This window comes from Abrus precatorius, unplaced genomic scaffold, assembly GCF_003935025.1.
Source record: "Abrus precatorius isolate BTA unplaced genomic scaffold, Abrus_2018 Scaffold8, whole genome shotgun sequence".
Classification (NCBI taxonomy): Eukaryota; Viridiplantae; Streptophyta; class Magnoliopsida; order Fabales; family Fabaceae; genus Abrus; species Abrus precatorius.
Window position 1 is genome coordinate 30,974,990 of NW_020874428.1, and position 15,337 is coordinate 30,990,326.

A 15,337-nucleotide genomic window follows, 5' to 3' on the forward strand; every position below is an offset into this window, starting at 1 on the left:
GAGAGTTTGTGACCTCTAAAAATTAGCTTATAAAAAAGTATTCTAAATAATATATTCAACTTATTGAAAGTTATTTATTAATATATTTTTTATTTTTAACCTTTTAAATAATATACACAAAATAATCCAAAAATTTTAGTAAATTTTAATCAATAATAAAAACTGTTTAAAAAGTATATTGTTAGTAATTTTTTAAATTTGAAATAACTAAAATAAAATTTGTAAAAATATAAAAAATCAAAATTTCTATCTGATGGAATTTTTTAATTTTCAATAATTAATAATACTAATTAATTATACTTATTTTTAAAAATAACAGAAATTAATATATATTCTCTTTTATTTTTTTCTTTGTTCACTTTCCTATAAACTATTTTCTTATAATCTCTCTTACTTTTTAAAAATTAAAAATCAATTATTTTAGTTAATTAGTATCGTTAATAGGACTAAACCTATAGAATTAATTTTATAATTTTAAAACAGAAGGACTAGTGTCGGTGAAACTGGTGCAGGACACGATCTCCACGGTTGGGCAGGTGTGTTGCACCATCGAGCATCCAATGACTAAAATAACCTTTAGATTTTCCCATCCCATTATATGTTATGAGGGGGAGAATAATGGAATTCAACTTGAACCACTGCGAGATAAGAGAATAATTAAATCCAGATTAAAGAAATTAAATTAAATTGTCGGTCGTTACTTACATGTACTACTTTTTCTAACAGTACAACGAAGCGCGTGAGTAAACAAAAGAGCAGAAGTCAAAATCGTCTTCTATTTTATTTTATCTTTTGCAATGCAACAGTCTAAACGCGAAAATATAAATATAAATTTGCTTTAATTTTAATGAGTTAAACTTATGAAATATTTAATTTATTTTTCACTTTAATTTGTTTATTTTTAAAAAAAGATGCATCCAATTATACCATCTCTCACACTCGCTGCCGCGATTATGATAAATTCTTTAGAGGAAATGGCATTTTCATTATTTATATTTTATAAAACGGAAAAAGAAACAATAAGAATTATGACGTGCGTCTCTCTCTAGGTGGCACTGGTTTTCTGCACCTCCAACACAGAAGCACAGTGAGTTCTACTTGCATCTCTCACCGTCACTGCATTCTTCTTTCTATATACGAACCCAGTCACAACCAGCATTTTCATTACACAAATTTATCCTCATTTTCATTCACATTGTGACTTTCTTTCTCTCTCGCAAAATTAGGTTCATTCTTCTTCTTCTTCACCAGATCTCGTCGCGGATCAGCGTCGAATTGCTCTCTTCTTCAAATGCTGCTTCAGTTCCTCTGACTTCCGTTGCATCGGAATTGCGTTGTGGTTCTTTGTGGTTCTTCTCCCTCTTGAGCTTTCTCAAAATGATTCTCTTCAGTCCTTTAACTCCCGGTCAGGTACCTTTTTGTTCGAGCTCTTGAGCTCTCAGATCTTGCACCGATTCGTGTTTTACTAAGTTCTGCGTATTTCAACTGTGGAATTTGACGCGTTTGTGTTTGTGCTCGGTGCGAGTAACTGATTTTTAATTTTTTCTGTTTTTGATCGTTGCAGGTCTCGTTCTTGCTCGGGATCATTCCGGTCATTGTGGCATGGATATATTCGGAGATATTGGAGTATCGGAAAATTCATGTCACTAAAGTGTAAGTTCGATTGATTATTCTTTTGCGGCGTGAATTTTAATTTGTGCTTGCTGGTAGAATGTTTGCATTTTCTGGCAGTGTAGCGGCAGCGAATTTTGAGATAGTTAATCAGTTATAGTTGCCGTGTTTAACCGTTGAGGTGTTGAGTTGAGTAGTTAGCCACTATAGATTTACATCCATATAGTTTGCAATATATAAATTTTTTAATATTGTTATGTCCACTACTGTTATGCAACTTTTATTTTCTTTTTTTTCTTCTATAGTTTAGAATAGAAATTTTCGTAATCCGATTGTGAATGAGCTAATTTAGAAGTGGAGTTAAGTCTTTTGGGAGAGAGGATTCTTGTTGGACGGTTCTTGTAGAAATTTTAGTATGTTACTTTATACTAATTTAGTGGTGTTGCCACTATTTCTTATGAAAGCTTGTTCTTTTCTAGTAGGCACTCGGACATTAACTTAGTTGAAATGGGCAGTAATGTCGTTAAAGATGAAGACACAGCGACTTTATTAGAGGGAGCTGTACAGTCAGGATCCCCAAAAGCTCAAAGCTTAACTGCATCATCATCAATTATCCGGTTAGTGATTCATGCTGCATATGTTTGCGTTTGCTTAAATTATGTTTCTATGGTTCTGTCTTTGCTTAAACCTAGACTAACGTACTTGGTCTTTTCATTATTTCCTCAGATTCCTTTTGATGGATGAGTTTTTCCTTATTGAAAACCGTTTGACACTTAGAGCAATGTAAGTGATTTATATGATACGAGAAAATTATTTGTATATGCAGATCAAACTGTTGACTTTCATTTCCTTTGCCCTTTCTCTGTTACAGGTCTGAATTTGGTCTCCTTTTGGCTTATTTTTATCTTTGCGACCGTACGGATCTATTTGGCTCATCTAAAAAGGTTGATAATTTCATCAGGTTACATCCTCTTTGCATTTCATTAAATAACTGACAATTATTTTGTGATTGGGTAGTCGATTCAGCAAGGAGATAGTGCAGCACATTGGCATGGCTGTTTAGCTTTATCCCGACTGTTATCTTCATAGTGTTTTGATGAAATTGCATCTTTTGAGGCATTTCTTATTTCTTTTGTTTCTGTAGCCATGATAGGCAACCTCACATGGTTTTCCTATATTAGGTTTTCGAACAGTTACAAGGAAAAGATTGCAGTAATTATTTGCATTTTTGTCACAATACTTGCTAAATATTGGAAACCCATTTACTAAAGTCATGTGGGAAAAGATATAACAGGAGAAGAAAATAAAAATTGATCACTCTATTTTTGCATGATGAAAATAAACATAATTAGCTGAAAAGTGGAAGGTAGTAGTATAAACACTCTAATTCCAATCTTCTGTATTTTCCTGATTTTTTTTTAAGCTCCCTCTATTTTGAAAACTTACACACATTCCCCTGAATTTTCATGTTTTTGAAATAGAGGGGTGGTTCATGTGAAATAAGGAAAATCATAACAAGGTTGAACCATTTTTCTGAAAGAATTAATGACAAATGATTGAACTCAATCATTCAGGGGGGGACTCGGAGAAAAATGACCCAGGAATAACACCTCAGCAAATACCCTATGTTAATGGTTGTTGACTCGTTGGTTTGAAAAATTTAGTATCCATATTGTGTCTGCTTTATGCATGAAAGCAGTAGCATTTCTTTGCAAATTTTGCTTTTTCATATGGTACTATGCATTAGTGATATTATTTTTGGTCAACAATTGTCTGTTTTTGCAGAGTTACAACAGGGATCTCTTCATATTTCTGTATTTTCTTCTCATCATAGTTTCGGCAATGACTTCCTTTAAGATACATCATGACAAGTCACCGTTGTCTGGGAAATCCATCCTTTACTTAAATAGGCACCAGACTGAAGAATGGAAAGGCTGGATGCAGGTTGGTCACTTTTTTGGTTGACATTACTGAATTAGTCTCATCATTTTATGATGGACTGTCTCTGTAACTCCTGAATTATGCTAGTTCAGACCCAGAATTAATACATTTAATGTTAAGGAAGCACAATTCAGTTTTGGTCTAGATTTTTCATCAGATCTTCTGATTACTGAACTCTTACTGTACTTACATTTAATATTGTAAATTCTTCAAATTATAACATTCCATATTTCTATTATTTGACATCTGTAACAGGTTTTGTTTTTGATGTACCATTACTTTGCTGCATCTGAAATCTACAATGCAATCCGTTTATTCATTGCTGCATATGTTTGGATGACTGGATTTGGGAACTTCTCATATTATTATGTCCGTAAAGATTTCAGTCTAGCAAGATTCGCTCAGGTATGCCATTTCCTATAACTATAAAAAGTTGTAATATTTGGCCTCTACTAACAGTAACATCTTCCTTACCTTTTCTGGTTGAGCAGATGATGTGGCGGCTTAATTTCTTTGTATTTTTCTGTTGTATTGTACTTAACAACAGTTACATGTTATACTACATCTGCCCTATGCACACTCTTTTCACTCTTATGGTTTATGGGGCACTTGGTATTCTCAACAAGTACAATGAGATTGGGTCGGTCATTGCTGTAAAAATCATTGCCTGCTTCTTGGTTGTTATCTTAATATGGGAGATTCCTGGAGTCTTTGAATGGGTTTGGAGTCCTTTTACTTTCGTGCTCGGTTAGTAGCATTTATGATATTTGACTTCACAACTGAAAGCACTGCAGATCATGTTCACTGGAATGTTTCTCTAAATGTGCAGGTTATACGGACCCAGATCCTTCAAAATCACATTTTTCCCGCTTGCATGAATGGCATTTTCGCTCAGGGCTTGATCGCTACATATGGATAATTGGAATGATTTATGCTTATTATCACCCAACTGTAAGTTTCTCATTTTATGTTTTTGAAATAGTTGACATTTAGATCCATCCTCTCTGGGATTGAGTGATAATTATGAAGTGGGAGAATATGGCTGATCTCTCTCTTTTCTATCTTTTTCCTAAGTTGAGTATCTTAATGGCTGTCACATGGCATCATATAGGTTGAACGATGGATGGAGAAATTGGAGGAAGCAGAAATCAAGCGCAGAATATCAATTAAAGCAGCTGTTGTGCTGATATTTTCACTGGTATTATGCTTTTAAACAGGATTATTATATTAGAATATCTTTGATTTGTATTGTTTTATGGCCCTGAGCATTTGAATTAATTTCTAGGTGGGTTATTTATGGTTTGAATACATATACAAGCTGGACAAGCTTACATACAATAAATACCATCCTTATACCTCGTGGATTCCCATAACGTATGTCCAACTTTCCTTAATATATCCTTTTTTTCTTCCTTTTTTGGGGCCTTGATGAGAGATATTCAAGACCTTTCTAGTTATTAATGTGCCACTTTTTAATTTAACAGGGTTTACATATGCCTGCGGAATGTTACACAAAGTTTTCGTAGCTATACATTGACCCTTTTTGCGTAAGTTTTCTTTGTATTTTACTCATCTCTCTTTCTGTCTCTCTGTTCCTCTCTCTCACACACAGACACACTCAAAACACACATGGACATGCATTCATATTTAATGAGTTAGTTTATTGCTAAATAATGTCAAGTATTTGTCACTTCCTTTACTTTGTTTTAAGGCTGGCAATTTGTGAATTATTTCTCTAATGCTTCTACTTTCTGTTAGATGGCTTGGGAAGATTACACTGGAGACTTACATCTCCCAGATCCATATCTGGTTAAGGTACTCACAAGCTGATATCCTGCTTTTTAGCATTTATTGATGTTTTAGCAGATATCATGCATTTTCATCCTTACAAGTTGAGCGGTGTTTAGTGCATAAGTAGTTAGAGGGTGTTTATTTCTGTTTTAAAAACAGTTTTCTGTTTTTAAAAATAAAATATAATACAATCTTAGTTTCCTGATGCATATTGGATTCCTAGGATGAGGGTTATGATTTAAGTTTTGGGTTTAGGGGCTGTAAAGCATTTCACTTGTTTTTTTTTTCGGGGCAGGGAGTTGAATTTCTGAAAGTTTCTTTGTTGTGTATATAACTTATGAATAATTTCATTTATATCAATTTACCATACCATAAGATTTCGAATTTGTACTTACATGATAACAAGAAATATGCTTTGCACTATAAATGGGGGAATGAGGATTTCACCTGTTGGATGATTACTGAGGGGTGTCAAATTTTACTAAAACTTGGTAGCTTTTCAGTTTTAAATTTTTATTGTTACTGAATGTCAAAAGGGAAAAATGCTTAACTTGCATCTGTGCAAAACAACTTGCATGCTTGATGTCAATTATGTATGCGTGTAATTATTTTTTATGGGAATAAATTAATTCTTTCCTTTTATGTCATTTGCTGATTTTAGGTCAGGTGTTCCAGATGGTCAACCCAAATTGTTGCTTTCCTTGATCCCAGGCTACCCGATGTTGAACTTCCTCCTTACTACTGTCATATATGTTGCAGTAAGTGAAAAACAAAAAAAAAAACTAGACGGAATTGAGATTTTTCATGTCGATTGATTCTCAATTTAACATTCTTGCAGATATCTTATAGGCTCTTTGAGCTGACAAATACACTAAAAATTGCATTTGTGCCCAGCAAAGACAACAAGCGTCTTACATATAATTTAATCACAGCATCAACAATCTCAGTTGTTTTATATTCTTTGTCCTTCATCTTCCTTAGGATACCTCCAATATTGGTAAGTGTTATTAAGATAACTTGATCTGGTCTGAGTCAGTTAATTGTCCTTACATTATACTATTGAAGCAATTTGGTGTCAACTCTTTTAAGTTCTTACTTGCCTCCATACACAACACATAAGTACAAACGTGTATGAATGAATACACGCAAGATATGGGCATTCGGATTCCTTACATGTAAACATAATGGTCACATAGATTATAATGAGTCTGGTAAGAAAGAAAGCTATATGCATGTTTGCCCAAATGAATAATTGTGGCGCATCTGGTGTTGTATGGGACAATTTGAGTATATAATGGGTAGAAATATTTCATGGAAAATTAGGAAGCTACGCTGAAAGTATAAATGAGGTGCACCTACTTTTGCAAAACATTTTTAATTTATCGTTTTATATTTGTATTTTTTGCATTATACATTTATCAAAATCTAAAATAGTCATAAATATGCAGGTTTGAGAATTTAAGCATGTATATATTGTTACAAGCTTCTATGATAGTTGCCTGTGGACACTGAAGATACTGGGCAGCTGCTACACTTGGTTTGTCTAGGCAAGTCTTTACTGAAAGTTGCATTCATCACTTTTTTCCAAGTTACAGAAGTAAACTTCTGCTCCCTCCAACCCACTTCCACCCAAAAAAAAAAAAAAAAAAGTAAATTCTAATAGGCTAATAGCTGCAAGTTATTGTATAGATAAGAGGGGATGGCATCCTTTTTTTCTCTTTAAAATATCATGCAACCTCAGTTTTTTGTTAAGAAATATTTTGTTGTGTTGTAAAATAATCGTGCTTGTAATATCATCTACCATTATGTCAGTTAGTTCGTGGTATTTTTAGCTGCTGTACTCCATTGGAACTGTTACTATAGAAACTGCCATTTGATGGATAAACTGCTTCAGCAGTTCAACTGGGTCAAGTAGTGGTTTTCTTTTGAAAGGAGACTAAACATGCTTCTAGGCTTTAGAATTATGCATGCGGTTATTAACTTCTAATTTTTTTTTTGGCTAGTGGAAAATTCAAGCTTACATTTGTTCCTGCCTTATGTCGGGAGATGGGACAAGTTATTGCTGCTGACTGAACAACCATACATATAATACACCAAATACTTATGGTTCTAACAAAACAAAGGATGTTAATCCTGTCTTTTGAAACATAAGAGACTTGGTTATATTCGTTGTTTAATAAATGCAAATTTAGGCATCAAAGTGATCTAAAACATGCATGCACATTGAGGGTCAAAGAGATGTTCATTTTAAATAGTAAGAATGTACAAAATGTATGGAAGATCCAGATGATGAATTTGATTTTAATGCAGTTTTAATGTAAAATTACATTTTCAATTAATTAAAATACTACAGTTGACTTTCAAAAGAATTATTATATGTTAACAATTTTTACTGATATTGAGTAATAGTATAAACAATATGCATATTATACGTATATTTTAATTATTTTTTTGAATTTATGAAAGTTTTGAAACAGTAATTATAAAATAAAAAGAAACAGAAATTTGACTCAAATTTAAAAAATCATTCTTAAATTATCAATTAATGATAAAAAAAATATTTTCTGAGTAAACTCGTTTAAAGGAGCTAGTTTTAGATAGATGATAACAAAATGGAAGGTGGAATCTTGGGAAAAAAAATGATTAGTGGTACCGGGGAGCGATCTTTCCTTGATATTTGCACAACTATTATCGCACATCAACCAGAAGCTTCGTCGTAGAAAGCTGCAAGGAAGGCTTTAATTTAATTAAGTAATATCAAGCATACTAACAAAATAAGTTTAGAAAATTGCAATCTATCATCCTATCTCACATAACAAGCTTCAAGAGTCTTAGAGACCAATTAGAGAACACATTGGTTCACACCAGAGATTAAATTATTTCAGATGATACATAAACTAAGATAAGTAGAGCTTACAAAGATTAAAACAGTAAACATAATTACTGGTATCTAGTAACTAGTAACTAGATGTAGTAAATGCACTCTGGCAAGCAGCAACAGAAGCCAACAATTGTCTTCTGCATAGACGCTTCTCCGTCAAAATATATGAACAATGTCGTACGCAAATCTTTATTTTGTCAAAGAAGCATAAAATAAAAGCAAGGATTCAGGACGAGATAAATCTAACACGTTAAATTTTAATATGCTGTATTTTAGTAGGATTTCACTAATTTGGAGCAACTACAGTTAGGAATTACTTGTCGCCACCCTTTTTTTCTATTTGCACTCCCTTAAGTTTTAGTCTTTTTTGGTTATTTCAGAAATTAAATTTCAAATAATTTATAATCACTTCTAAAATTTAATACATTCCCATGACTTCTGACATTTAATTTCAAGAGTATTTCAGAAATTTAAATTTTCGGAAATAATGTATGTGGGTGTAAAAAGAAAGGCCCACTAAAGTCCAGACAGCCGTAGCTGTAAAGTCTAAGTGGAAAAGGAGTTGTTGAAGTGAGTAAATAACTTGGACCCAAAAAAGAGTGAGAAAATTACGAAGTATTCATTGTTGATATAAATGCAAGTGCATCGTAACCTGCTAAAATTTAAAGGTAAATATATCTTTACTTTCATACTTTAGAAGAGGTTTTCGCTTGACAATGGCTGCTCAAGAGCATCACAAAATTATTTCCACCATTTATTAACTACCCCTGAATTTAGTATTTGTATTCAAAATCCTAGTTAGCCCCAAATTGTATACATTTATGGATGCAATTTCGTTGAAATTTTGGAAAAACTTAATTACTCTTAAATGATAGTCATAGATAGGTATAAGTATTTTATTTGCAACGGATTTATGGCGTTGAATAAAGTGAATTAGCTGTCATACTTTACCAAGTTAGTTATGTAAAAGAGAAGGATACGTCCAAAACAGCACGAATGACTGCAGGGGATAAAGAAGGAAGTTAGAATACTGTGTGATGAAGAAGACACAAACACGATTAGGTAATCAAAAAATAAATTTACAACAAAATCAATAGCAAATTTCTTTATTTGACAAGTAATAACCAAATCAAACAACTGTTAAGATTAAGACCACAGAATAAAATAATGTCCAGAGAAGATCACTCAGTCTTCATTTTTTAGGCATTGAAGATGCTATCCTCCTATATGACCGTTTAAGCTATTATTTTGAATCTCAAACAAATAAAGTCATTGTGTTAATGTAGTTGCTGAATTCTAGATGACCATAGAAATTGAAGTGTTGTTTTGGGCAACGCCGGACAAATTGGTATGGTTGGGATTGCTGAATAGGTTGGTAATCTTTTACTCTAATATCCTTAAAGAAGAGTTAGATTCGGAGGGGATCATAGGCCACAGAGTGGGGGATATTCTCTCCAAGCATATTTTGTCTTGCTTCCCTGCATCAGTTTCCCATCCTAATTTTCTGCAACACTCAAGGTTCAAACACATTTTGGGGACTTAATCTTTTTTTCCCCTGCTTGTGTACGTATCTACTTTTCTTATCTAACAAACTTTCTTGTTTTATCAAACAAAAGATGTATGTCACTGTCATACACAAATCATGTCCAAAGGAAAAAATATATATATGAAAAAGGAAAAGAGAACCTACCATTAGACCACCTAGGAAGCCATCCAGTAATACTCTATTCCAGGAGTCAAAGTATGAGTGGATCGAAAATCTGGCTTTGGCTATAATCCCAAGTGAAGTAAGTGCCATGAGAAAGAAGTAAAAGACAAACCCTTTCAAGCTTGTGAACCCCAAAATTCCAGCAACAACTCCACCAATTATAGACAAAAATGTTCGGCTGCAACAGAGACAAAGGAAATATTTTGAAGGTGAACCTTAAATAAACAGTTTCTTTTAAAATGAAAAAAAATCCGCTACTTCCCCTAGTCTTCTATAAGAATTCTCTGCATATATATATATATATATATATATATATATATATATATCATGCATACTAGTGAGTGGTGACCATTTGCATTCAGAATCATTCCTGCCATTCATACTCAAATCCCTACCTCCATACCTCAAATAATTTTGGATTCTCTTCTCTCTCTGTAAGTAGATGTGTGGAACTGGTAGATAAAGAAAGGGACTCCCTGACACTATGTCCATCCCAAATATAATGCTCCTAACTAATTTAATGTATTCAATATAGTATTAAATATATCTGTTGACAAAACAAACCTGTAATATATAATTTTCATGTTGTTTTGAATATTTTCAGCATTAAAAGTCAGTAAATCATTCATGCCATCGCTTGATTTCTTCTCTGATGAGCCTGACTCAGAAGGCCTACCCATAATATCTACTTTGATGATATAATCCTGTAAAGGGAAATAGAATCGAATGATTTTAAGTAAATAAATAAATCATGTTGTTAGGTTTTTAAATAGACATGAAATGTCCATAACTGTTGTTCTGCCTTAACAACAAATAGTTTCAAAGGGGGTATGAGCTGATGCGATTGGACCTCAAAGTTTTGGATTCCAATTTATTACCTAAGTAGAGTCATTAACAACTAACAAGTATCACACACACAAACACTCACTCACATAAAGGTAAAAGTTCAGCTAAGTGGTATTCAAGTAAAACTTCTAAACTATGCAAAAAAACCAAATAAAAAAGACAGAACACCGCATATAAAAATTGTTAGACCTCTCAAATGCACTTTTGCTCCCTCAAAATGTACCTTGCTCACTATTTATTCCTTGATATAAATTAAGTTATAACTTCTAATTCAATTGTTCCAAAGTTATTTTACATTCTACTTTTTATATACCTTGTAGGGGCTCAGATGGAACAAGTTTGAACGATTCACAAACTGAACCATACAAATAATTTGAATTAGGGACTAAATCGCAAGTGAAGTACATTTCCAAAGATCAAAATATCCTTTTACTCTAAATTAAACACAGTTGCTATTGCAAACCCCAACCACGATTAAGGTTGGGGACTGAGATTATATAGTCGTTCAAAACGTGCAGTTCAATGCTAAACATTGAGAATCCAGATCTAACATCATGCTATGTACATTTTATGTTATTTGCACAAACATTGATGTTCAAACTTCAACACGAGACGCAAAATTTATTTAGAGGTAGTATTTGACGAGAAATTATTAATTTAATTCAACACGCGATTATGCGAAATATAACTCAACCTCTTAATTTGAAACCAAGTCAATGGCGGCTAATTACAAGCTACAGAACTTCTGATAGAATGCCAAAACCAGTTCAGCTTCTCAAATTGAATCGAATCGATAACCACAAACTGAACAGTCTTAAACTTCATAAACACATTCAGAGTGAATTTGAAACTACAAATTAACTGAGAAAAAGCAACTAGTCAGCATAAAATCCCTATCAAACCAGGTAAAAATCGAACTACGAAAGAAAGAAAATACGATTCGCAGAAAGAAATATTATTAACGGAATGATGAAGAAAATTGCGCAATGAAGATATGAAGACGAAGGACTCGCGAATGAGAATTGGAGAAAAGCTTACCTAGATCTGATGCTTATCCACTGTGATTGTTATCGTTGGAGTGGTGGAAGCACAACGATGCAGAACAATATTTTTTAAACTGTGATGGTTATGGTAAGTATATTTTTTAAATCATTATTATAAACAATATTTTTTAATAATATAATAGTTGACAACTAATTGATAATATAAAAAACTTTTATTCTAAAAGCATTCTGTTTAAATAAATAAAAATATTTTTTTAATTTTTTATCTGATTTAATCTGAATCTAACTCAAATTGCATATTTAAATGCGATAAATAAGTTTATTGTTGAAAATTTTTTATATACACATCGTTTTATTCCATTTATTCAAAAGATCAAGTTTTCTAAGACCCAATAAAAACTTTTGCGGAATTGCTTTTAAACCCAACATAATTTGGATCATTTTTTAAAACCCAACATGTGATGCAAAGGTAGACAATTGGTAATAGGATCAAGTAATTTCTATGATTGAACAACATGCTTACATATGATTGAATTTTTTTTGACCAAGTCAATATGGAGATTTTAATCCACCATGCTTGTTATATACCGTTAATCTGTACACACAAAACAACTAAATACTCCAATATTTTGAAAAATCAATAATTTTAAAGATAACATTATGATCAAGTTAATACTTTCTGATTTATAACATATGGTAATGAAATTAGGAAAAGAAAAACATTAGGCATGTTTATTTCCATTTTTAAAAAGTTTTTTGAAGCATCACATCTAATATGTTTTTCTTTTTACTATTCTTATCTGTTATTTCATATTATCCTTTTAAATTATGTCGTTAATTTAATCTAATTAAATATTAAAAAAGTAAGAATTCAGTAAAAAATGGCTTACTATAGAAAATATCTCTCCATTCTTTTCTTTTTTTTCAGGTCTCACATTTATGAAGTTCTCCATTCTTTAAAACCCAATATGTGATGCAAAGGTAGACAACTGGCAATAGGATCAAGCAATTTCTATGATTGAACACCATGCTTACTGTGAATGAATTTTTATGACTATGTCAATATGGAGATTTTAATCCACTGTGCCATGGTTAGTGGATAGAAGGAAATACAAAAGGATTGAAAGTATGTAGTCATCGAAGATGTACAAAAACAGGAAAGTTAAGGAAAAATTAATTAGAGAAAAAGAATTACGACAGTAATTTAGAATGATTCAACAAAATTAGACAGTCAAAATTTGAATTTGAATCATAGAATTGTTGATACCCAAGACAACGAGGGAGGAACCTCTCGATGAATCCATTCTTCTTACTTTCATTGAAAAAAATTATCTATTTATTTATCAACAATTTCACCTTTGAAAAAAATTCTACTAATGTTATATATGAAATCTAATTTTACCGAGCAAAAGAAAAATAATATAAAAATTTAATAGCAGATAAAAAATAATGTATTTAATTCATTCAAAGCAGCTTTTTATTCTAACACAATAACTCTCTTTAAAATAAAAATTGAATCAACCTAATAGATGATCAATAGTTAAGTATTTAAATAAAATAAATTACATACATTTGTTGCCGCCACAACTTTAGATATTAACCATTCTTTCAGTCTGAAACTAATCTTCTTGCAAACAAGTTGATGTATGCGTTGACATCTTACTCAGGACTTGACTTACCACATTGTCACTGACGTTAATCTAAACCATAAAAAATAAGAAAACATAAAGAAGAAACTTTTATGACCACAACCTACCCAAAAAAGAACACTAATAAGGAAATTTAAAAAAGAAAAGGAAACATACTTTTCCCTATAACCAACAGCTTCAGTTAAATCAAGATTAATAAATAGTTTGGTCCCATTATAAGCATTGGATATGCCAAGTGTTCCTGAGACAATATTCTATGTCAAATGAAGGAAGAAAATAAAACAAAGTTTCAATGTAACCAAATGTTTTGATTTTGCAAGTTTGAAATATCACAACAGGTGCAGATCACAAATTTTGATCTCTTGTGCAAATAATAATAACAATAATACCAACAATGAACACGATGAACTGCAGATACTTAGCCAAGTTGCAATTGGACATCATAACCTTGTCTTGAACTGTGTTCATACGAAAAAGGCATATTCTCATCTGGTAGCATAATCTGCATTGCCAAGAATGCAATCTTCCTTTTACACGTCAAACTTGACACTCACGACACCAATTGCCTTTCAACCTTGTTGATCAACATTTTATTCATGTAAATCAGCAAAACAAGTTTGAAGGCAATTTTTTATTTAAATAAGCAAGGTAACATCCATAAGCACACAGAAGCATACACAGAAATCTTTATTGGCCCCTGCTGTGGAAATCTAATTAAATTCTCCTTCAGCCATTGCTCTTGTGATAGGACATTGAATGAAGGGATATCATAAGCATCACTAACATTATCTGCCACACATTCTCAGCATCTGCACCTTGACTTGTATGCAGAAGCTGTATTATGAAAATCTTTCGACAGAACAATAATTGAATAAATTTTTTAGATGTAATGCAAAAGCAATAATGTTCAGAGACCTGCAAGACACTTGGTTCACTTCAAAGTTATCACAAACCAAATTATCATATATCCCCCAAATGTGGCAACTGCCTCAATCTTGCATTGCAAACTTGAAAAATGCATTTGGAGCAACAGAGGATCAATACCATCCAGATTGTTATCATCAATAAAGAATTCGTATCCAAGTTTCCTTGAGAGTCCTCCAGGCATTCCACTTCAAAATTAAACCATTGAACAAAAGAATCATCTACTCAATTAAGGATCATTTTAGGGTCAATTATGCCACAAAGAATTCACGTTGCAGTTCTATACACGCTGCATATCTTCCCCAAGCTTAGTAATAGAAGTTCATTTTGAAATAGCTCGGCATAGCATTCAGCTTTTACATCATAAATATGATTTCACACTGAAAATTCCTTTAATGATAATCAAGGCATCTATCAGCATTTAAAATTTGGTAAAAGAGAATTTATCTTGCGTCGTTAAGGCTACAACATACCATCCCATATTTACACTACGAACAAAATCTAACACTGCAATTTGTCAATTCCATTTAGGTACATAATAACCAAAAATTTCCTGTTAAGAACAAAAACGCATATTGAAATTGCATTTGGGGTCATCAAAACATGCAGGTTTAATATACTCAACTTGGAAAAAAAAATAATCTAGACCACAAATTCATATTAGAATTGCATTTAGGGTCATCATACCGTCCAGGTTTTATATTGGAAATGCATTTGGGATCAAACACAATATCATTTATACAATGAGTATTGAATTTATATTGCAGTTCTATTTAGGGTGCATGTGCCAGATTTAAAGTACCAGTAAAATTCATTTTCAAATTTCTTACAGCATAGCATATAGGTTTTACATCATGAATAAGATTTCACAATTAAGTTTCCTTTAATAATCGACAAGGCATCAAATTTTGTAAAAAGGGATTTATCTTGCAGCAGGGTCTTTAAGGCTCCATTATACCATCCCAAATTTACACCATGAACA

The 15,337-nt window shown here is 32.2% G+C and overlaps 2 protein-coding genes across 3 annotated transcripts; one reads left to right on the forward strand and one right to left on the reverse strand.

Annotated features, from left to right (window-relative positions):
• Window positions 1–1,180: 1,180 nt before the first annotated feature.
• Window positions 1,181–7,259, forward strand: LOC113846572 (protein REDUCED WALL ACETYLATION 2). 2 transcript variants are annotated; one of them, XM_027475010.1, is made up of 17 exons: window positions 1,181–1,410; window positions 1,565–1,653; window positions 2,094–2,228; window positions 2,338–2,394; window positions 2,483–2,555; window positions 3,397–3,555; window positions 3,808–3,957; window positions 4,044–4,299; window positions 4,382–4,503; window positions 4,664–4,750; window positions 4,838–4,926; window positions 5,037–5,099; window positions 5,311–5,367; window positions 6,005–6,101; window positions 6,182–6,340; window positions 6,792–6,931; window positions 6,994–7,259. In XM_027475010.1, exons 1-16 carry the CDS (start codon window positions 1,378–1,380, stop codon window positions 6,795–6,797), a joined length of 1,632 nt encoding a protein of 543 aa, XP_027330811.1. In that variant the 5' UTR covers window positions 1,181–1,377; the 3' UTR covers window positions 6,798–6,931; window positions 6,994–7,259. The 2 variants fall into 2 exon arrangements, with proteins under 2 accessions (XP_027330811.1, XP_027330810.1); XM_027475009.1 differs by having other exon boundaries at window positions 1,231–1,410; window positions 2,091–2,228.
• Window positions 7,260–8,380: 1,121 nt separating this feature from the next.
• On the reverse strand, window positions 8,381–11,884 carry LOC113846573 (ER membrane protein complex subunit 6-like). Its single transcript, XM_027475011.1, has 5 exons — window positions 11,817–11,884; window positions 10,497–10,636; window positions 9,915–10,110; window positions 9,205–9,224; window positions 8,381–8,411 (listed from the first exon to the last, which is right to left on the reverse strand). Exons 2-5 carry the CDS (start codon window positions 10,610–10,612, stop codon window positions 8,381–8,383), a joined length of 363 nt encoding a protein of 120 aa, XP_027330812.1. The 5' UTR covers window positions 10,613–10,636; window positions 11,817–11,884.
• Window positions 11,885–15,337: the final 3,453 nt, after the last annotated feature.